This window comes from Equus quagga, chromosome 3 (genome assembly GCF_021613505.1).
Source record: "Equus quagga isolate Etosha38 chromosome 3, UCLA_HA_Equagga_1.0, whole genome shotgun sequence".
In the NCBI taxonomy this organism is placed as follows: Eukaryota; Metazoa; Chordata; class Mammalia; order Perissodactyla; family Equidae; genus Equus; species Equus quagga.
The window spans coordinates 4172964-4196461 of NC_060269.1; the positions used below are offsets into that span (position 1 = coordinate 4172964).

A 23498-nucleotide genomic window follows, 5' to 3' on the forward strand; every position below is an offset into this window, starting at 1 on the left:
GAATCACTTCACTCTGCTTAAGTGTCAGAGACACATGTTTTCTCTCGTTTCATAGATACATTCTAAGTTTTCCTCCGTCTCTCTATGTATTCACTCACCATCTCAAGTGAGACAGCACTTTGGGTTTCTACTTTTGTTATTGTTGAGAGTAAGATTACAAAGTAAACTGGGACTCCATTCATGTTGGTGCTGTGGATCCTGCGGGGAAGGGAATCAAGAGGGAAGGCCACCAGTGGACAGATCTTAAAACGTCACTGCTTGCAGAGGTAGCGCCTCAATACCAGGGGTTGAAAATTAAAGCGAAGGAAGAGGAGAAGGAACAGTGGAGGAGTGTGGCAAGGGGCTGGAGAGAAAGATGCAGGAAGACAGGAGGGGAAAGGAGGAATGGAGGGGAGCAAGCATCTGACAGTTTTCTGCTCCTCCACCATGACCCTCACCATTAAGTCCAGGTTTTACCTGTGGTTTTCGTTGGTCCTGGAAACATCCAACCACATCTACCCTTGGGACAAACATAGAAAATATATACAATATCTGACTCTTAAAATAAATACAGAGCTATGATTTAACCAAAGCCTGGAGATGAAATATGTACAACACTATTTATCAGAACCCCTAATACAGTCTAAAATTCTAATCACTAAAACATAATTAATAGCTGGCACCATATTCTGCTGCCCACACCACATGCTGACCAGGGATTCAATGGTTGTCAGAGAAACAAAACTCTCAGCTCGAAGGCTGGTGCTGTTGCATCACAGCACTAACACAGCATCAGATGCCAAAGCGAAGAAAAACTCGGTTGAATTTTCTCGTCTTGTCTTGCATACCACATCTGATTTCTTCCTGAGCTGTTTCATGAGTTCTGTCCTTTGTTTATTCTCCACATTAATTATTTAGCCCACCACCAAGGAGTTCAAAAACCAGGCCTCAATACCAAGACTGTAACGCATTTCCCTGTGTTGAGCTGGAAGACACGATGAATAATAGAGTAGCTGTGGTTTTGGCAACTAGAGTGGGATTCACGTTGGGCAGAAGAAATGCTATTAATTCAGGATAAAGCACAATATAGGCCTAGCAGCAAACTGCTGGGAGCAGCAGCAGCAGCAGCAGACCCATCTGAAAATCTGAAACAGCTCGCTAATTTGCGTGAAAGCTTTGAACAGCCAGGGCTCACAGAGATGCAGACCCAGTCTACGGAGAAGAGCTGTAGCCAGAATCAAAGGTGTGTCTCCATGTCGCCAATTTGGAGGGCCTAACGGTCTCACAGTGATCTTTCCAATACGGCTAACCATTTGGCAGCCACAACTTTGATGTTGTAGTATTAAGCTCAACGAAAATAAGTCACAGTAGCTAATATGTACTATATTTGAAAAACTGTCTTGTTTGTGCACCAAACAAAAAATTCCCGTTGATTAGAGTGTCAGTATTAGGGTTCTCTCTCTCTCTGCATTCTTTCATAAATTGGCAACATATGCACAGAGACACGCAGTAAACTGCAAGAAGATTTAGCTACAGGAAGGTGGGGTCCATTCACTCTATAAGACAAAAGGAAGACACCACAAAGATACGATTTTTGACTGAAGCCATTTTGCTCGACTCGTTTGCTATTACCTTTAAAAAATTTAAACAACCTATTGAGATAGCTTAGATTCTGTGTATTCTGGCCAAAAACCCTCAAAACAAAACCAAAAAAACCCAAACAACCAAACAATGACCATCTTTGCCAACCAAGATGGCAACAAAAACTGGCCTTCTTTACCCCAAAAAGGCAAAGGAAAGCTAGGAAATTCCGTAAGAACAGGACCCTCTGAAGTCTAACAATGACCATCAAAGCTCCCACTAAGTCTTAGAATTCCATCATAAAATCTGGACTGATTTTTCTTCAAACCCACATTGAATACATAGTAGTAGTTTAGATGACCTTATTCTGTCTTTTAAATGGCTATTGGGACAGTTCACTTGACACTCTTGTCAACTTTACATAAAAGATGTCTTTGAGGTAGGCAAGAAGAGTCAACAAATACACAGATGGGGTTATCAGTCAGGGTGAGAAAGGAAGAGAGAGCTGCATTCATACAGAAATGGTCACCAGGTATTTCCCTATAAACTTCCAGAACTTACCATCTGTTAAAGGGAATGGTGGCCAGAAAGTCCTAACTGATTAGCTCTTGTCCACAGAAAAATCTCTGGTTTTTCATTTATTACCATTTGTTTTATTTTTATAAGTCATTATCAATTAAAGGAGTAAAATAAATTATTTTTTTAATCTGTCTAAAAAACCTCTAATATAGCAGCTAAAACTAAGTCATGTTTTCCATGATATTTATTACCCCCAAGCAGATCCAATTTTCATTGCCCAAAAAATAGTACAACAGGGATTGAAAAATATGTGCTGATTTGCCTGGGTGCTAAAAGCATCACAAATAATTTTGATTAATGTGTCTTGACACTGAATGCATTAGCCTTACAATATTCTTCTTGCTTAAAGGCTAATTAGAATTCAAGTCAGCGTGATACCTGCTTTTGAGGATTATAGCAGGAACATTTGTTGTAATAAGAACCTCCAGGCAGCCAGTTTTGGTAATGATTGATTTGTAAAATTATTGACGGGGAAAAAAAAGAATGAGAAAGTAGAGTCTGTCTCCAAAATACTTATTTCCCTTAAGGATCAAATTTGTATAAATTAAAACATCTTGGTGGCTGTGATGAAAATGAACTACAATAGCAGGTTTATTTAAAATCCAGAAAATAGATCTGATTTTTTTTCTTTCCGTAGCAGGATTACATCATGAAAGCACATTCAGTCTATTTATTGGAGGTTTCATTGTGGCTGCTAAAAATCTCTGATTTCTAGTTGTATGAGTGTCCTAATTGGACTCTTAAATTACTCAACTGCTCAGACACATTTCATACAAGCAGGAAATAATTATATGTAAAATAACACAATGTTATCCTTTTAACCAGTATTTCTTTCTTTTTTCTTTTAGGAATTCATTCCACATCCTATGTTATTTCCAAAAAAGTAACTTTCCTCTGCTATTTCTAAAATGTGATTTGATGTTTCTGAGGGAAGAACCTCATCTCCAGTGGATTTTGAAGATAAGTTTCCATTAGATTACTGAACACTACACCAAATCCTAAGAATGCCAAGTACACGTTTCCGCCACCTGTAAAAGTCAGTCCTCCTGTAGCGAGTGTCAAGGAGGACTTCATACAATGGGGTATAAGGAGTCACTTACTGTCTTGTACCCTCCCAATCCTCAAGTTCTTGATCAGAATGTCAAATTTTCACTAATGTGGAGGCCAGAGAAAAAATATCAAGCTTTCAGGGAAAATACTGTAAAAATGTCTTTGCCACCTAAATGACTTGTTTTTTTTCTGATTTGGTATAATTTTTACCACATTATGTCTCCCTACTATATTAATTTTACTGTATTATGTAAATTTTTTCCAATTTATCTTCTAGATATGATGAGATAAACTCGTGGTCTATGCTGAATGTTGCATTTCCTCATCCTTTGTTACTGGAATATGTTTGGGTTATAGGAAAAGGGGCATAGTGTGATGTCATGTTTCAAGAGAAAGCAGATGATCTTACTGCTCTTAAGGTAACATTCACCCATCACTGCAAAGGAGTTTTCAGAGCTTACGCTCTATGTATTAACCTGTAGGGGATAAATGGCTTCACGTTCTCTGGGTTAAAATTACTCACATGACGAAAGACTATATAGAACAGGTGCATAACCAATGTTTCCAATATTCTGAGCTGCTCCAAGAGAAAGAAATGACAATACCTACATTTATATAGTATTTACTAGAAGCTTGGCAATATTTTAGGAGCTTCACATATAATAATTCATTTAATCCTCACAACAGTCCTCTGAGTTATATGGAATGGTGACTCCTGATTGTAAGGAAACCAGAGCACAGAGAGATTACGTATCTTGCCCAACACCGTGCTACAGCCTCACGAACTGGTGAGGGCAGGACCAGGATCTGCACAGCGGCAATCTGGGTCTAAAGTCAGGGCTCTCGATCACTGCTCCATTATTAGGGCAGTGTCATCGTAAAAGGGGGAAGTAATGCAGTTACACTTTTCAAAATAAGTGAGGAGAGAAAAATTTTTAAAAAGTAAGAACTTTGAATCTTACTCTTTTATGTGGTTTCAGAAAAGCTAGTTACAGTAAGTTTTACCCATGAAAAACATATTTGAAGACTTATTTATAAAAATAATTTTCTGAGCTCAAATCTTATTCCAGAAGATCAATGTCTGCATGGTACATTGTGCATGCAGTAATTTAATTTTCCCAGTTGAACATCCTGACACTATATGAACCATGAATACATGAAATAGAAATCCCACATGTCTTCCACATGGTCAGAGGACTTCACAATACTTGTGCAGGAAGCTTAAGAGTAGTTTGAAATTAAGTTATGCCAGTTCTTAGTGACTTTTATTATGTATGCCTAAGGCGTCAGCACTTTTCTCTGAGTGGGACCCTGAGGTGATAGACAGATGAGACTGCTGTCTGTATTTAGGCCCTTTGCTCATTTCCTGAGAGCTGTGTGGAAGGCATTTGGATTCTTATTAAGTTTCCAACCATTCCCCGAGAGCAACAGGTGGCAAATCAAAGCTTCCCTGGTATGTCATGGCTGGTTTCCTCAAGGTCTTGGAAATACCCGATGGCTCTTGCATGCTCTCTGCAGTACCAGCAGATAAGAAGGAGATGAACAGCAACAGGAAGTATTTCCAAAGCATAAACAAACATACCAGTCTAGGAAGGTTATGACTAATGTTCTGCTACCACACATTCTAAATCCATACATGGTGGTTTCATCTTTTGAATATTGGTACTCATTCAAACTATGAAATTGTGGGTAACTGTCCTGGGGTTGGCTACCTAACAGAGGGAAGGCATATAAAAGGAATGAAGAACATACCAAGTTAATGAAGCTATATCATAAAACTATAAACTTTTAACTCATGTATAAACATCCACTGACTACTCATGACTGTTATGTGTTCTTAAATGTCTCCTTTACAAAATTATTTATACTGAGCACCTATGACACTATAAGGAAAATATATGGCTCACTTCCTGAGCTGGAGCGAGAAGACAAAGCTTATTAATCTAAAAACAGTATCTGTGATTTAAATCCAATACTGGATAGTTACCCAACAGTAGAAAAGCATCTCCAGTGAATGACGAAAAAATGTTCGTCAACTGATAGCTTCTTGTCACTACAGTCACTTTGCAAGGTTAGAAAAGCAAACCTTGTTTTTCTATATAATCTTGACAAAACTTGGCAATTTTCTATGACCCTAGGAATCAAAGCATTTACTTGAGATGGCAAATTACCAACATCCTTCTCTACTTAAAAAAGTTCAAAACCTTCAGACGGCCCCACAAAGGATTAGAAGCGCCCTGGAGGACTTTTCTTGGTGGAGGACGTGAAATAAATAAAAGATAACGATAATAAATGGTCATAACTGACATTGTTTTTTGTTTTGGAGGGAAATAAAGCCAATACCTTCACCCTAGTGTACTCTCTCTCACCAAGCAAGTGCCTTCCTCACAGGAGAAGGGACAACTGGACTTCAACGCAGTGCTGAGCGTCCTGTCACACGACCTGGCATTGGCCACACAGCTCTGCTTGCCTACAAGTGCTGCAGAAAAGCCGGCCCCAGTCCTTCCAGAGTGGCCCTCCTTGTAAATGTCTTCCTCCTTTCTTATGCTACCAAGCTCTTCTTAACTAATGCTGAACACAATTTTCTTAAATTTGTTTTAAAATCTATGATCTTTCAATCATTTGTAAAATGCTCCTTTTTTTTAATATGTGGGAATTACTAAGAAACTACCATAAATTAACTCTACAACATGAAATCACATACTAATTTATTAAGCTACTTTGCTAAATCTCAAATGATGAGGAAATGACTGATTCTTGAGTAAGCTGTTGTCATAGAGTGCACTTTTTCATTGAAGATGCCAAAGACTAAAAATATATTAAAAGGATATATCTGAACATCTACGATACTAATCTGGAAACAGCAAACAAAAAGCAGAATGAAAATTTCCGAGTGTCAACCTGGAAGACATAGCTTTCATGTCTGTTAATTATACCAAATATTCTCATAAAATATTATATACGATACCATACGATGTCTGGGAACTCAACAGTTTAACATATTTATTCTAAAATTATATGATTTCATGCAACACACCTCAAATACAACCTTCATAAAACAGTATACACAACCCTCACACTGAAACTGGGAATATTAATTTTAGAGAGGTCTGATGCACACTAGAGATTAATTCAAAACTCTGTAAGATGGGAACAGTGTAAGGAAAAATCTACTTGATACATTACCTTATCAAATAGTTCTAGAATTTAAAAAAGAACTTTAAAATAAGATGCTGATTTTACTGAAGCAACTACGGTGGAGGAAGCAGAACTTTTAAACCTCGTGAGTTGCCATGTGAAATTTTCACACGGTTTAAAAACAGGTGAAACAACGTTTCCAAACTAAGCTTTCAGCAGTTACTTCAAAAGACACATAAAAAGTTGACAGGAATAGTATGTGGGTCAAAACGGTTTAGCAATATGATGTATACGCTGCAGTGAGAATTACCGACAGGAAGTGGAAGCACAAAACACTGTAGCGGGATTATCATAATGGGTGAATCACGAAACAGCTGCCTAAATGTTGGATTCATGGGGACACTGAGACTTTAATTTCTGGTCAGAATCTAATAGGATCTTAAGTATAAAATTTAAATGTGAAAGTAGACTTTCTAGACTTTAAAGAATTCTTGTGAATTCAAACGACGTGGCTTTTACATTCATTTCAGGGGCATAGTAGGTTAAATAGCAGAATACATTGTCCAGATAGCAATGGCAAACTTTAGAAATATGTGCTTAATTTTTAACTAAAAATTTTAATTGGTTGAGATGGCTGGTGAGAATTTAAAGAACAGGACAATATTTTTAGTTTTGATTTTTTTTCCTATTTTCCTCCAATGTTTGTGATGCTCACGATTACAGTTCTATGAAGCTAAGACTGTCAATGCAGTATTTACCTTTATCCCCGGAAGTCCAGGAAGGCCAGGCAGCCCTGGTTCACCCTACACAGGAAAATCACACAGCATTATAGGACAACAGTCACTCAGGCATGGCGCCTGGAGAAAACATGGCAAATGCTCCTAGCTGAATACTTGGTATAGATATATACTGTATATATATAACTACTGTCTAGTTTCAAGAAGTGTATACGGTTCAGTCAACTCTTGATTCAGGGACTGGCTGACCATTTTGCAGATTTTCAGGGTTTTCCCTCTTCCTGCCAGTTCACTGCTCATGGAAGGCGAGGAAGAGCAGAAGGAGAACTCCTGTGTTTTGCTACTCCCCGGTGAATGACTTGTGGGGAGGCTGAAGCTATTTGCTGAAATGAGGATTCTGCATACATTTGAATAATGCATCTTATTCCACTGCTCTCTTACCTCAGATAATCAAGAGTTGGCTGTATGAACAGATGGTCACATCAAAACAAGATACACTAAAAGTCTTGCTCACTTAAAAGTATAGTAAGATTTCTTTTCCATTCCTGAATGATGAGAAGATAAACGCATGGTTAAGATTATACTTAACTCCAGCCCATATTTCTAACAATTGTTGGGTCTGGGTAACCCTGCTTCGCAATTTAGGGCTAATGGTCCCATGCAGCTGTTCCTGAATGCAGGTTTGAGATTAAGTGGTACATTGTGGGCGAGCACACTGGAGTCAAGCTAGGTCTTCTCATTTTCACAGAATAGTCTACATTATTTTAAGTACAAAGTATAGTGAAGAGAGGTTACATTTCTTAGAAAACCTCTCAAATTCCACTAAGGAAGCATAAGAAAATCGCCAGAGAAAATGCAAGTTCATCCTGAGTTGGAACTGAGGTGACTATTATTTGTGGAAATAACATTTGAAAGTTTCATGATGGTCAGTCAGTGGGAAGACAGCTTTACTAAAAGACTAACAATAAAAGTGGCAGACAAGCCTTTCTTTTAATCTAAAGTTTTAACAATTCTCATCCTAAGGAAAATCTACTAAGAACAACCAGACATTTCATCTTTAATGTTATCACTTTCAAATTATGAAGAGCCATAATTTGCTCTGGTATTATCACAAAATGACGTCAGACGCTGTCTATTAAGCTGTATGGTTAGACATAGAAAGGGCAATGACTTTCCTGATGGCTTAGGTCAAAGGTGCTTCAGGAATGCAAAAGAAATCTATTCTGTCTGAAACTATATATGACAATCTGCATTCTGAACAATAAGACTAAGAGGAGATTAAGCCAGAGAAGAAAGGATGATTATTAAGAATTTGATATTCCATTCAAAGAATATTGTTCATGTAGACTAAACTTTACACAGATACAACATCGGACTTTTGCTTTTCCTTTTTCTTTCTCTTTTGCCCTTCAATAAATAAATCTGGGAAGACCTCGAAAAAGGGCTTGTATCTCCAATTTACTCAAGATTCTTTTTACTGTAAAAAAAGTATAAGGCCCTTGAAAACACAGTAAATTGCAGCAGAATATACAACCAATATAAGTAAACATATCAGTGACAAATCTGTAGTTTTGAATTGTTTTAGGAAAGTCCCTCCAAACTCAGGACAGCTGTTTGAAAGTTGTGTGCCAATGTATAGGTTGTAACACTGTTTCCAACAGCAGTTCCAACCACACCACATCCCTCCCACCAAATTAAAAGGCTCAATGACTTCTTTAAAGAAAGATATTATACACAGGCATACATAGACACACACCCATGTTTTTTAACAATGAGAAAGATTTACAAGATATTATGGAATATTTTATAACGTAGATTGAATACTTACAGAGACTTCCAGCACTGAGTATATATATATATATATGTAGGTTATAAATGTACTTTTTAATGAACAAATATTTCAGGAATTCATATTTCATAGTCTTGGAGTTTTATAAAGTTGACCTTTCCAAATTTATATTTACTTAAAAGTTGACATAATGAAAGATTATAAAATATTTAATGCTACCCTTTGTGAAACATCTCTCAGCATTTTTAGGAAGACATTTCTTCCTATATAAATTCTCTACACCTTAAAGGCTTATCTTTCAATTAAGAGAGAGTTTTTCACTTAATTTTTCCAGTCTTGCCTATTCCTTGGCTCAGGAGCTTCTCTGGGTTGAATTCTTGGGCATGCACAGCCCAAGGTCAGATCTGGGTCAGCATTAAGAACTGGTTTGTTATTCCATTTGAAGAATACTTGTCCAAGTAGGTGAACCTTTACACAGATACATCACGCTGCTGGTTTTCTTTTTTCTTTCCCTTTCACTCTTTGCTCTCCATTATAGGAGACCTTGTCTGCTGTCAAAGTCGGCACTCTGCTTTCACTGCAGGTCCCCCTGACAGTGCCCTGTATTTCCAGATACAGTTCAGCTGTGAGGGTCCCTTCCAATGGGTGATCAAGTAATTTTACCCCTTTAAAATTAGAGGATATATTTTAAAAAGATATGGAGAGGTTAAGAAGGAAAAAGTTATGTGATGAAACGGTACTTATTTTATAAAACTACACACTCACTTTACAAACACATATATACACTCTAACTCATGTATCAATTGCACACTCTACTGTTGAGTTTGTATAAGAAAAAAACTATAATGAAATCACTCCTATATTATGAATGTTACTCTAAATAACAAACTTAGATACTGCAAAATACCAGACAGTGGAAAGCTAACCACTGCGTTTTTTGCTCTGTCATGATATCCTCTACTTGTCTGGGAATGTCCCTAATGCAGGACTTAAGCACCAATGAGCCCACAACGCGGTTCTGCATGGTAAGAGAAATGCCATGGAAGATCTCTTGAGCTGATTCTGTACTCACTTCTGTCTGTTATTTTCCAATCTAAGTGAGCAGCGAGCATGGAAATACTTTACTTTTAAAGCGATGTTGGGGTAAGTATTGCCAAATCCAGATATTAGGACAAAGGAAGTCATAAATATTGTGGGAAAGTTAGATTGTGTCAAAGGGTAGAATCTGGCCTAAATATTAATCAAAAAGATGCTGCTCATTTCAGGGCACATATTCATTCAGATAGGTTATAAGTTTTTAATGAAACCACCCCTTCTCTCAACATAATTTAAAACAGGTTTTTAATGAAATACAAAAGAAATCCAATGTTTCCATATGTAAACCTATAAACTTCCAGAAATGAATCTAAACTCTATTTCTAAATAATCATGATAAACCAATGTTTTTTAAGCAAGGAAAACCAATTTGGATCTTCTACTCTGAAAACAGAGGAGTCTTTATGAGATTATAGCAGATTTTTTGGTTTTGTTTCTTAAAAAGACCTAACAGGCCTGCAGACATTTCTTTTAGTATATCATGGATTGAGAGCAGTTTAAAGTTAGCCTGTAATTTTTAAAGATTAAGGGACCTAAAATTAGACCACTGGAGAAGATTAGTTGTTTTTTCAAACCAAAGCAGACCATGGATCTCTGATGACATCACTAATTTCAAACTTCTTACATAAGAATCAGTAGGAAATCTTAGGAACAGAATAGCCAAATTTGCAGAGTTCTGCTGGGCTCTTTGGAAAAGTCTCAACTTTACCTGAAATTGGACCTGATGGATCATTACTCTTAGATTCTTAGTTTCAGGAGAAAAATCTATTTTTAAATTAGAGATATGTTAAAAGACTGTGAAAGACCTTATCAAAAATTACTTTAAGTGTTTAGAACAAAGCAATGACCCTCTCAATGACTTCAGGAATGTGGGAATGTCACTTTACTATGTTTTAAGCCTCCAAACTACTACAGTGCAATTTACTCTCTTTCCCTTTACACTAACGAGATAAATTCTATGTATCTAATCATATTTCCTTCTATAACATCAGCTACTCCTAGACAAAGGCAGAGTCACGATCTGAAGAGATTTAGCCTAATGTGGAATTCACGTTTACTTGTTTGCCACAATACATCTGTTATCTAAAATCTGACGGCACTGGGCACTGATATCCAGATGCTCACACGATAAACTGCTAACAGTTGTTTCCTGCCTCAGACTCAAGTGAGGATAGGAATCTAAACATATTCACTGCATGTCTTCTCATTTATCACTGGAGCAAAGCACAAATGATAAAAAAATTAATGTATGTATCCACAGATTGGTTAGTCAAAGTGGTTTGGCTAGTGTCTCTAATTAAAATTTAGTTTATGAACAAATTTCTTTGTTTAACATAACATTCACTGCACAGGTAGATGTTAGTCACAAAAAGCGATCAGTAGGGAAGTATTTGAGATGTAAGGAATATAATTTTAAAAGAACTGTCCATCATTCCCTGTTGAGACAGTTTAGTAAATATTCATTACTTCTCATGAAAGACAGAAACATGCAGAGTATCTTAAACACGCAAGATAAATTAGTGGCATTCCAACCCAACCTGTCTTTGTGAGTCTCAAACAGCTCAGACCTTAGTCTCCACAGCATCCCTTCTCATGAGCGGAGTGTGCTTCCACGTTTCCTATCGTCAGCATCAACACTTTAAAATGCAAGACGACCAAAACACTCTGCATGCAAAGCATGAAAACTGCATCATTTTGCCACAACTGTTTTCATACTCCACAGTGGATAGCAGATATAAAATGGTGACCATGAGACAGTTAATAGAGATGCACCAGAGGAGAGAGATTACCTTTTGCCCTGGACGACCAGATTCTCCAGGTTCTCCCTGGCCAAACAAAACCAAAAGTGAAAAGGACAGTCTTAGGAGAAATCCCCCAAACCCTCAGGCTCTGGACACTTTCACGGAGACAGCCCAGCCACCTTGATCGCATGCACTTCACTCACTTTTCCTGTTACTCCACATCTCACTAGAAACAGGAAAATTTTTTTGCTTTGTCTAAAGCTCACATACAAGTCCACATTTCCATAAAAACCAATCAGAAAGGGAACAGAAGGCAAGACCTCTTATTTAAGCCTTTATGAGATTTCCAGTAGTTACTCCTTGTTGAGTTTGGAAGCTGATTATTACAGGAGAATAGGAACAGAGTTATAACCATCATCCTTGGTCAAAGGGAAGAGAAACAGAGGCTTATAAACACTGAAACTGTAACTCCTGGCACACAAACATTTCCAAGTCTACAGTTACCTTAATTCCTGCAGCAGACGATCCAGGGTCACCCTATAATGAAAACCATGAGAGATTATTCCATAAGTTCCAGGCACAGGAAACACACACACACACGCAGAGCATTACTGACGGGGTCACTCACAAGAACCCCATGACTAATGCTAACTATGCTCCCTAAGACTTTGTATCAATATGTCAGCTGTTGAGATGTCAACAATTTCCAAGATAAACAATGTACTTGCTAAAATCACGGGTTGACTTTGAAGGCAAAATACATAGGACTACATTCCTTGAAATAAATATAAATACATAAATACGGATCTCTTCCCTTGATACAGTGCTAAAATTGTATTTTAAAGCAATACATTATAATTTTGAGATCTGGAATTTTGGTTTTCTCTATTTCTGGAATTTATTAATGTCACTGGCTATCATTTACTGGGAGATCCTTGACCCTTTTGGTCTTCAGAAAGTCAGGGTTCAACAGACGAAGTCAAAGGGTTAATGATGTCGAGTTGGAAAAAGCCACGCAGCAGGTCAGTTTGTCTTCCTCATGCACTGCTGTCGCGGTTGCAACCGGCACCCTTTTTTTTTTAGCTTTACACTTATTTCATTGTAACCCAGCCACTGGAAAGTTACAGGATGATGGATGACTTGTGGGTGACAGGGACACATGTAAGATCTGAGAGAAAATCTTGAGATAGAATCTGGTTTTCTAAAAGGCACTGTATTCCATCCAGATTTCATCAAGGGTGACTACATTTCTAAAGCAAATATGTTATAAATAAGCAGATAGGGATGAGTGGAAAAGAATATGGAGGATAGCTGAGAATGTTGCTCATTCTGAAACGAGGCCAGCAAAGGACCGAGATTCTCAAGCTCTTTCTAGCCCTCTGTCACATGAACACGCCAGAAGGAAAAGAAAGGGAGACAACTTAGTCATTTGAGACTCAAGAAAGCAGAAACAGCTGCAAGGAGGAAGGCACATATAGGGATTTCCTCAGCAGTCACCTCTGTGCAAATGCTGAAGTTGTTCCAGGCATCTACCTCCTCGTCCTAGCCTTAGGAAGCTGCTCATCAACCTCTTTTAGAGACAGAGATAAGGCCTCAGGCCTGTGTATATGGAGCACTTGTCCCCTCCCTCTTTTCCTCTCCTCTCTTCCCATGGCTGGTACCTTTTCTTTCTTCAGTTCTCGGCGTAAGTGGCTTTGCCTCAAGTACCCCTTCACCAACCAACCTAGACACATACCCCTCACACGCACATCTTTCCGCACAGCATCATGTCCTGCTGTCCTGCACAGCTCGCTTCGTAATTACACGACTATGTTTTCTGCCTATTCTTCGTCTGTCTTCATTTGACACTCAGCCACATGTGGAAGATTCAGTGTCTCTTTTTAATCAGTGCCTCGTCCATAGTACATGTTTGATACATACATGGTGAATGAATAAATAAATCTCAAAAAGAATGTTCTAAGCAGGTTGGCAGTCAAGGATCAAAATGAAAAAACCTTTGGGAAGGAAAAAAAGCTTAGGAAGGAGAAGGAAATAATAAATTAGCTTATTGAGGAAACTGATATATATGTGAGGTTCTTTGACATCTGTGCTATTACCCAAGGAAAAAGTAAAACATAACAAAATGTAAAGAAGAAAAGGACCTCAAATACTGTCTTATTGTAAAAGGATACTGGTTTCTCTTCCCAACTATTAACATCCAGGTGAGTTCTGAATGGGAAGTGAAACAAATGTGGCTAATAAAATAATACTTATTCCTATTTCTACTCAATCAAGTCTGAAAGGCATCAGCACCGACGAATCACGTCTGCAATATTTTGCACAATAAGACCTTTGCATCCACAAAAACAGCTTTGACTTTGTGCAGTCCCTTCTTCCATTTCATTTATACCTCACAGACTCCCAGGGAATAGGGGAGATAGTACTACTTTCATTTAACAGATGAGGAAACTGAGGCAAGCAGAGGCTAAGTGATTTTTGGACTTCCTACCTTCTGTTGCCATGTTCTTTTTTATTAGAATAAGAAAAGAATTCTTGGTTTATTTCATTTTGACAACAGGGCATAAAGAGTGTAGCAAACGTAAATAAAAGGGAGGTACTTATATTAACTGTAGTTTAAAAACTTTTTTTTTCAGTGTTTTAATAGAAAGTGGCAGATAACCCACTGATGGGAACAAGGACTAGATTTAGTTCTCACAGGAAGTAAATGCACAGAAAAGGACAGCTTCCTGAAAGGCTGATTTATTTGTGGAAATTGCAGCAGTTTCATTTGATGGGCAGATATGAGTATATTTTAATTCTCTTTAAAAAATTAGAACTGTGAACTCTCATGGAACTTTTATAACTTTTCAGTGGCAAGGCAACTGCTGGAAGACACTCACGAGTTAAACATTTTAAAGGATAATGGTGCCAGTAGTGGAAATAAAACAGTCAGTGTTTTAATCCTCACTCCTCTCAGTGAAAACGAATACAGGATTAAAGTAGGAAAAAGCCCAACTGTGTCTTAAGTATACTCCCAGCTTCATGAGTCAGTTGGTTTGGAAATAAAATTTTCCAAACCATAAGTCATTAACGGGAAGATACTTTGAGGAGATACTTAAGATAAACGAATTTGACCTGACTATTGATTATTCAAGCACAGAGAGTATCCGTTTTCTGTCATGACTGTTTCAAACACAACACTTGGAGTATAATTATATGTATAATTATATGTATTTGTGTTAATAAAGTCTATGAGGATAAATGAAGCAAATGTGGTGGCATTTCTATCCTTCATTAATTCACTCAAGAAATATTTACTGAGCAACAGGGATGTGCCAGCCATATTCTGGATGCAGGGATGTTAGGACCTGGGGAGACAACTGTGAACAACGCAGGTACAAATCCTGCTCTTGTCCTGTGCTTGTCATAATCACTTACTAATATATGTTTACAAAAACACTATTGATTGAAAGCATAAAAGATACTTTCTTTTTCTTTCTTTCCCTTAAAAGAATATGAAATAGAAAGAAACTGTCATGTTTGAGAAATTCTGTGTCACTGTACATACACAGAAGACATGACAAGCAAATGCACGTTACAAGAAAAAGTTCTACCTTTCAATGAAAATAAGAAGCAGTTGAAAGTAAAACAAGTTTTAAAAAGATTATTCATTCAGTAATTATTTACTATCTTCCACCTATGTGCCAGGAGCCTGGATTGCTGTTGGGAACAGAATTGTGAGGCATCATATAGTTTTTATTTATTTGCTTTTTCTTTTCCAGTGAGCTGGATGTCCAATTAAACAAGGAACCACAATAAACTGTGATGAGGGTTATGAAAGGATCACAAAGGGCGCTGTGGGAGCACGCAGTATGTAGCCTAACCAATCCAGAGGAGACTGAAAGGCTGCCCCAGGGAAATGACTTATAATTCAGGTTCCAACGGACTGCAGAATAGATTAGAAGTGGAGAGGTGGGGCTGGACAGAGAGCAAGAGGGTTCTGAACTCAGGGATCATATGTGCTAAGTTAGAGAAGGCCCTGCATTGATTGGGGTGGGAGTGAAATAGGCCTTCACATGTGATTTTAAGAAAAGAAGACAATTTGGTCGGTGTCATCAAATATGGGTGTTGCTTCTAAGAAGGCTCACAGGATGCAAATCAATGATGCTATCTATGTAGGCGTAAAGTAAGAAGGCAGCATATTGTAGGAATGAGGCTAGGGGAGCAAAAAAGATGAAGAGACGGACAGGTGATACAAGAAAGTGAAGCTTCTTAACTGACAGATAAAATAGTGAATAACGCAGTGGCGTGAGCAAACCATTCGACGCGCTGCAGAAACACCCACTTTCAATGGGGGGAAGCAGATAAGAAATCCACTTCTACACTTGTCAGTGGGATTACCACTCCAAAGAGCAGAACACAGCCTCTCCTTAGTCACTCCACACACGCCTGAACTCAGTCTTTCGAGGTCGTTCTTCAACCTCGCTACACTGTGGCTGCTGGCAGAGCAAGCCCGGCCTAGTGGTTTCCACAGCTCCACAGCATTTCCAGATGACCAGTCTGGAACGGCTTAGATTGCTTTACCATCCAAAGGCACTGAGTCGGATCAAAAAGGAAGAAAAATCCTACTAAAGTGAATCAGTCAATGATGTAATTTACTACATCAATGGCAGAAAAGAAGCAGTTTTTGACTTTACATCTCAAACTTGGTAAACGATGAATGAGTTTCACATAGTGAACCCAAAGGCCAAGAGAAGCATATTTCCAACATGCTGGACACAAGTTATACGACAGAAGCAGGAAGTGTTTAAAAACACATCAAAAATTATATTCCAATTACAGCATTGTTGGGGATGAAAGCTAGAGGTCAGATTACATATTATACATTACAGATTCCTATTTACAGTCCCCTGTTTAGACCGACTGAAAGTTTATAGAAATGGTACCCATTTTAATGAAGCGTTTCTTGTACTTAATTTCAGTTGACTAATAAAACTTTCTGATAAAAAAGAAAAATAACCAATCTAGCTGATTCTAATTTCCATATAGTAAGAAAGCTAACATTTACCGAGAAATTTACTATGTGTGAGTCAGTATGGCAAGTGATTTGCATTAACATAAAAAATAAGAATAGTATTCCTTTGAGATGAACTTTGTCTTTTCAAAGAAAAAAGTTGCCTTACTACTGGAAAATTAAATTTAAAAAATGGGTGATTAAAGAAACAATTATTGGCCTATATTCAAAAAATGAAGCTTTAAAAGTACATCTTCTAAAGCATAAAATTCTACATGAATTCACATAGGCATAGTTCAGACTTGGCATACATTTTTTTCACTTGAAGAAACTGCTCTCTCTTGAGAAGATTTCCTTTCTTTAAGCAGAGGTTGGCAACTGCGGCCCGAGGGCCAAATCCAGCTGGCCACCTGTTTTTGTGTGGCCCATGAGCTAACAATGGTTTCTACATTTTTAAATGATTAAAAAAAAATCAAAAGAACAATAATATTTCATGACACGTGAAAATTACATGAAATTACAATTTCAGTGTCCAGAAATAAAGTTTTACTGGAACACAGACACACTCGTTTATGTTCATGTTGTCTATGGTTGCTGTCATGCTACAACCACAGAGGTGAATAGTTGTGACACAGACCATATGGCCCACAAAACCTAAAATATTTACTTCTGGCCCTTTACAGGAAAAGTTTGCTGACCTCTGCTTCTAAGCAGAAACCAGAAAGTTAAATATAACATCCAGGTTTATGTCTCTGGGGTTTGAAATGTTGACTTCTAGAAGAATTGAGGTATATCATTGGTCTCCTTAGTATTAAGCATATTCATGCCATATTTGATTGCAGCACGATACTTAAATTTGACAGATAAATAAAATGGGTTTACAGCAGTGTTCTCCACTAGGGGTGATTTTGTTCCCCAGGGGAACCTCTGGCACTGTCTAGAGACAGGTTTAGCTGTTACAACTCGGGGATGCTACAGGTATCTAGTGGCCAGAGGCCAGGAATGATGCTAAACCTCTGACAGCCTCCACGAGAAGAATTATCTGATCCAAAATGTCAACAGTGCTGAGGTTGAAAAACTCTGGTCTACAAGAAACTGAGTTTCTACATGAAACTAATTTCTAGACTATTCTTCCAATGCAAACACAACCGCTACTTGGTGACATTAATTTATTCCTACTACTCATGCCATATTTATATTAATATTTATAAGAAAGAGAAAGATAAATTTTTCTTTATTTTATGGGTATGTTTTTATGACTAACCATTATCCATCTGTACTATAATAATTTTCAAAGTGGAATATTCTTATTCTCAACTATAAGCCTAAATGGATAATTGTTTTTGTCATCACTCAATTCTGTAGTTTGATTTAAATTAAAATCAGACTGAATATTCTATTTTCAGTTTCTTAAAAGATCTTTTTCTTAATTCTTAACATATAGTACAAGTGAAGTCAATATCCTTCCTATGTCAGAGATGTCTGTGAAGCTTGAATCCAACAAAAGCTATGATAGACTGGGCGCGTAGGAACGCAGGAAGATGAGCCACAAGACCACTGCAATGTAAGTGGTTTAAATGGTTTAAAAGATGAAAAAAAAATGACAATACAAAGGCAGACAAAATACCCATATTAAGCAGATTTCAAGTTGAGGCAAATTTTCAAGACTGCGTTAATCAAGCGACATTCACTTATTACTAAACTTTTAAATCTCTGATCCTCTGCAACGTTCTCTCCTAAAATTGGGACAAACGGAATCACTTTAGGAACTCTATTTTTATATTTCTGTATAAGAAGGGTGTGTCCCATTTACACATGAGTGATTTTGATCCTTGAACGCCACATTACTGGAAACCTAGCTACACATTTTCTAGAATTTGTGACCTACCACTTTACTTTTAAAATATTTAAAATTGTAGCTAGGAGCTTGTGAAATAATCACCTCTTATAAATTAAATACTTAAATGTGATCTAATCTTGTAGAATTATTTCTGATTTTGTCATATTAAGCTACTGCCAGTCACTTACCTCTCTCAAAATCTCCCATTTCCACACACATGAAATATATTTCTTGCTTATAAACACACTCTTTCATATTTCACAACACCGTACCTTTTCGCCTGTGTCACCTTTGGGGCCATTCTCTCCAGCATCTCCCTAAGAGAGGAAAAGGCGGTACACGTAAAATACATTGGTGACATTAAGCAAAGAGTCGTTTTCATTAGTTTTAAACACTACATAGTAAAATCTGTTGTAAACGTTCTACAAAGCTAATGTAGTTTTACATGACCAGCTGCCTGATATCAATTGGTCTGAATAAATTTTATTACAATGAACACGGTTAAAGAGTTTTAAATGACTCCATGACATTAACCAGAAAGCAGTGACTTCTCGGACTCCTAACAGCGTCCTCTGGCGCTGAAACCTCATTAACTCTACCCCTTTTCCCTCTGCTCAAAGCTTTGCTGTAACAAAGACTTCCTCCTGACCTTTCCCCCAATGTGCCATGTGCTTACACCTCTGGGTCCTTCCTCTTGCCATTTCTGCCACCGGGACAGCTGCCCTCTCCTTGCCCTCGGTCTGCAACAATCTTACTGTGTCTTCAAGCTCAGCTCAAATCTCCAGGGCCTCGAAGTGCCTGACGCAGCCCTCAAAACCTGTGCCCTGAATACTGATTTACCTGTGCCTACATGTTTTGCATTTGTGAAATAAATGCTTTATATTTTATTAGAAACTCCTTTTTTTAAAAATCAGAGTAAAATAAATTGGGGAGTTTATGCTTCCTTAGTTATTTTTGAGACTTCCAATGCCTACTCTCTCACTGACATCTCCTTTCTACCCACAAAGCAACGCATCAGAAAGAAGTCATTCAGTTATTAGCCACGCTTTGCTTCCTTCAATTCTGAATTCCTTAAGTTAAGTCTTACAGCAAGTTATGGTGGAAACGTCACAGACTTTGGAGCCAGAGAGACTGAGCCTGGCTCCAGCACCTACTGGGCAAATGAAATTCTCTTTGCATCACGTTTCTTGTGTGCAATGTAAGGGCAAGAACACTTTATGGGGTTGTAAGAAATAAACAATATACTGTGTGTGAAGCAACTAGGACAGGATCCGACACACCATCAGCTGTCAATGACGGCCGTTAGCAAGAACAACGCATTATTGTTCAGATATGCCGTAAGCTGCAATGCCCTTCTGTCTTGCTTCATAAGAGGTCACTTATCTATCATTTAAAAATTTCCTTAAAATAAGACATAGACTATTGACAATTTCCATGGGAGAAGGAGCAGTGGTGAGGGAGGGAGATGTTCACTTTTTTTCTCTGCATTCTCTTTTCTTGTTTCAAATAAGCATGAAGCTAACCTGGCCAGGCATCTGTCTATGGGGATGCAGACACCACAACAGGCAGGCGCCTGAGCCACTTCATCTGAGGAATCCTGGACGGGTGCTGGCACCGCTCCTTTCCCTCCTTAATTTCTACACAAAAGAATCATCTGATGACTAATTCATTTCAAGTTAATTACCATGAACTGGTTGGATGCCAAATAAATGTACTGATAATCTGTTATGAGGGATCTTTCATAGGCAGCCTATTAGCATACTTTAAAAAAGTGCTTGAAAATCCCTTTACTAAAAAACAAACAAACAAAACAAACTTCCTTACTAGGAAAACTGGCTCAGAATGGTCATGAAGTGAAGGGTTTGACTGAGCCATTTTGCTCAGTTCTTCCCTGTAAGTAAACATCCTTTTTCTTTTTGTTTTACAGTGTCAAAAAATACAGTTACATTCAAGAAGCTTGCGGATCTTTAGATGCACTTCTTTGGGAATTGGTGGTGATAATATTGATTTGTCAGAAAGACCGTGTCACGTATGAAGAGCATCACAAGGTATCTTGGTAGTTGCCTATGCGGACAGCATACTTCTCAAACACGATGAAAGGAAACAGCATGAGAAACAGGAAAATGAGCACCGCAGCGGGCACTGAGGGTCCCAATAATTAGCACCTGCTCGGAAGTAGTAAGGAAGGACATCTGAGCAAATTTAACACATGGCACTCTGCTTCGCCTTTTGTTTCTCTTTTCAATTTTTATGGGAATTCTGTGTATTTGCTGCAGGTGAACATCTGTACTCCTTTAACCCAACAACCTGAGAAGCAGCAGAGAGCAATGTGGATGCTTAGAGAAGTACCGGAGAGGCATGAGCAAGTAGGGGACAGAAATTTTGTGAGCCTAGGGGTTTTTAAAAGACATTTAAAAGCCTGATACAGAATGTTTAAATTTGCTCCCTTTCCCTTCATTTCTTTAAATCTTTTATACTCAAACTTCTCTCCATATGTAAGAATTACACTATTTTCTCCTTCCACTAATTAACAGTTTGAAAAGAACAATTGTCATTGTATCTATCTATATTTATCTATCCACATATATATATACATATATATATATATATATATATATATATATATATAGTTCAGTTTGGTAGCTTTTTGGGGGAAAAAAGACAAATACAGGCAGAATTATTCTTACCTTTTCTCCTTGTTCTCCAGGTTCTCCCTGGTCAAAAGAACAAAGATTGAGTGATATTAAATTATAAAACACCTAATTAAGCAAACAAAATCAGATGTTTAACTAGACACTTCCTATTTTGGGCCATATATAGTGGCTATATGAAAGCAAACAGTAAGATGAGTTCCTGGAGAATTGGATATGGATATGAATATCAAATGTAATCTTAATTCTTTGTTTTCAGAAGACTAAAGAAAGATATTGGAGATTATCCCCAGAAACTGGCTTTGGAGGCACTAAGGAGAACAACATGGTGGCGAGTCAACATCTCAGCCTACGACTTTTTACTCTGCCCCAAGTCAGAATCCATAAGGAAGGCTAGCACATTCTTCCACGAAGCCTTTTATTCAAAGCAGCGCCTGGCGTGTGGGTTTTTTCAGGAGTCCCAAGTCCCAGTGTAGCTCCCCAGCCCATCTTCCCCTAACGTGACCATAAACACAGTCCTGAAGTTGGACCTTTGCACACTGTCGTGAACTCTCTTCAACCTGCTGGTAACCAGCATGTTCCAAATCAGGTGTATTTTAGGAGGCACTGGCAGCTTCAGGAAAGACACCAGAAAAGAGCAGAATCCAAGTGAGTTTAAGAGAGATGTCTTTACTCAAAGTGATGACCAGGACAGTACGAGGACTAAAACGCAAAATTGTGCTCTGAAGAGAGTCTCATTTTCACTTTACCAGGAAGAGACGGGGGGGTCGGGGGGAGAGGGGGAGAGTTCTAAAGCAAATCATCCACATTATGATAATATTCCTCTTAAGAAAAGCTTGACTTATTTCACTCAGCAGAATACCCTCAAGGACCATCGATGTTGTCACAAATGGCCAGATTTCATCATTTCTTATGGCTGAGTAGTAGTCCATTGTGTATATATACCACATCATCTTTATCCATTTGTCCCTTGATGGGCACCTAGGTTGCTCCCAAGCCTTGGCTATTGTGTATAATGCTGTAATGAACATAGGGGTGCATGTATCTTTATGCCTTCGCATTTTCAAGTTCTTTGGATAAATACCCAGCAGTGGGATAGCTGGATCATATGGTAGATCTATTCTTAATTTTCTGAGGATACTCCATACTGCTTTCCATAGTGGCTGCACCAGTTTGCACTCCCACCAGCAGTGTATGAGGGTTCCTTGAGGGTATTATGCTGAATGAAATAAGTCAGAGGGAGAAAGTCAAGTACTGTATGATCTCACTCATAAGTAGAAGATAAAAACAATGAAAAACACACGCATAGCAATGGAGATTGGATTGGTAGTTACCACTTGGGAAGGTGGGGTAGGGCAAAAGGGGTGACTAGGCTCACATGTGAGGGGACAGACTATAATTAGTTTTTGGGTGGTGAACATGGTGTAACCTACACAGAATTCAAAATATATTATGAAGCACATCTGAAAGCTATATGTTGTAATCCAATGTTACTGCAATTAAAAAATAAAATAAAATAAAAAGAAAAAAAGAAAAGCTTGAGTAAATATTGCCATAAGATGAAACTGCTTTAAAAACGATTTTTAAAGTGGTTACTGTTTTTTAAAATTATAACCCACTCCAGAAGCCGGTTTGAAAGCAACACTCTTCATTCCCTGAAACTCGGCCTGACCCTTTGGCTTTCTGAATTTCTGGCCACCTTTCACTGCTCAGCATCCATCCGGGTGGTCGCTAGGCAACCGAAGAACAGCACTGAGAACGTGCATTAAGCATTAACTCCCATCCTTGGGTTTTTTTGCATGGAGTTAGAGTGAGAAGAAGGCAGGAGAATGGCTGTGGTCCCAGAAGGACTATTTTCTTTCCTCTCCTGCAGGACAAATGACAGGTCTATAAATTTTACGTCTGTCCTAGGCGCCTGTCAATAGCAACGTGATCTGTAAAATCAGCTGACAGGCATCTGTGGGCACGGATACACACCAGCACAGCTGACGGGATTAGACATCAGTTTTATACTTCAAGGGATGTTCACTCATCAAAGGATTTGGGATTTGTCTGCCTGTTTGGTTGAAAGGAAACTGTCACCAATCTTTTTATATTTAACAGATTCGTTTGTTCTTCAAGTAACAAAGAAAACTTGTAATCCAAAAAAACTCCTCATTACATTTTTTCTCTATTTAGTAATTCAGATTATATTCATTTTTAAATTTTAAACATCTTTATTCTGCTCTTAATTTAATTTGTTGGTTATGTTGTGTAAGTGCTGGAGATGGCCAAATTTTGAGGAAATGCCACAGTGGCATTGTGAACATCATCTTTAGTAAGCC

General features: G+C 38.0%; 1 protein-coding gene across 6 annotated transcripts in view; it reads right to left on the reverse strand.

Moving 5' to 3' along the window:
* The window catches only part of COL25A1 (collagen type XXV alpha 1 chain), a 440445-nt gene that overhangs the window by 59121 nt on the left and 357826 nt on the right, over positions 1-23498 (reverse strand). For all 6 annotated transcript variants that reach the window (XR_006887816.1, XR_006887815.1, XM_046655549.1 and 3 more), the window contains exons 14-18: positions 21211-21237; positions 18796-18840; positions 12195-12227; positions 11739-11774; positions 7086-7130 (exon numbers count right to left, since the gene is read on the reverse strand). Coding sequence is in view for 4 of the 6 variants with exons in the window: in XM_046655549.1 (XP_046511505.1) it covers positions 7086-7130; positions 11739-11774; positions 12195-12227; positions 18796-18840; positions 21211-21237 (186 nt within the window). In the remaining 2 variants the exon portion in view is untranslated. The remainder of the gene's footprint in view (positions 1-7085; positions 7131-11738; positions 11775-12194; positions 12228-18795; positions 18841-21210; positions 21238-23498) is intronic.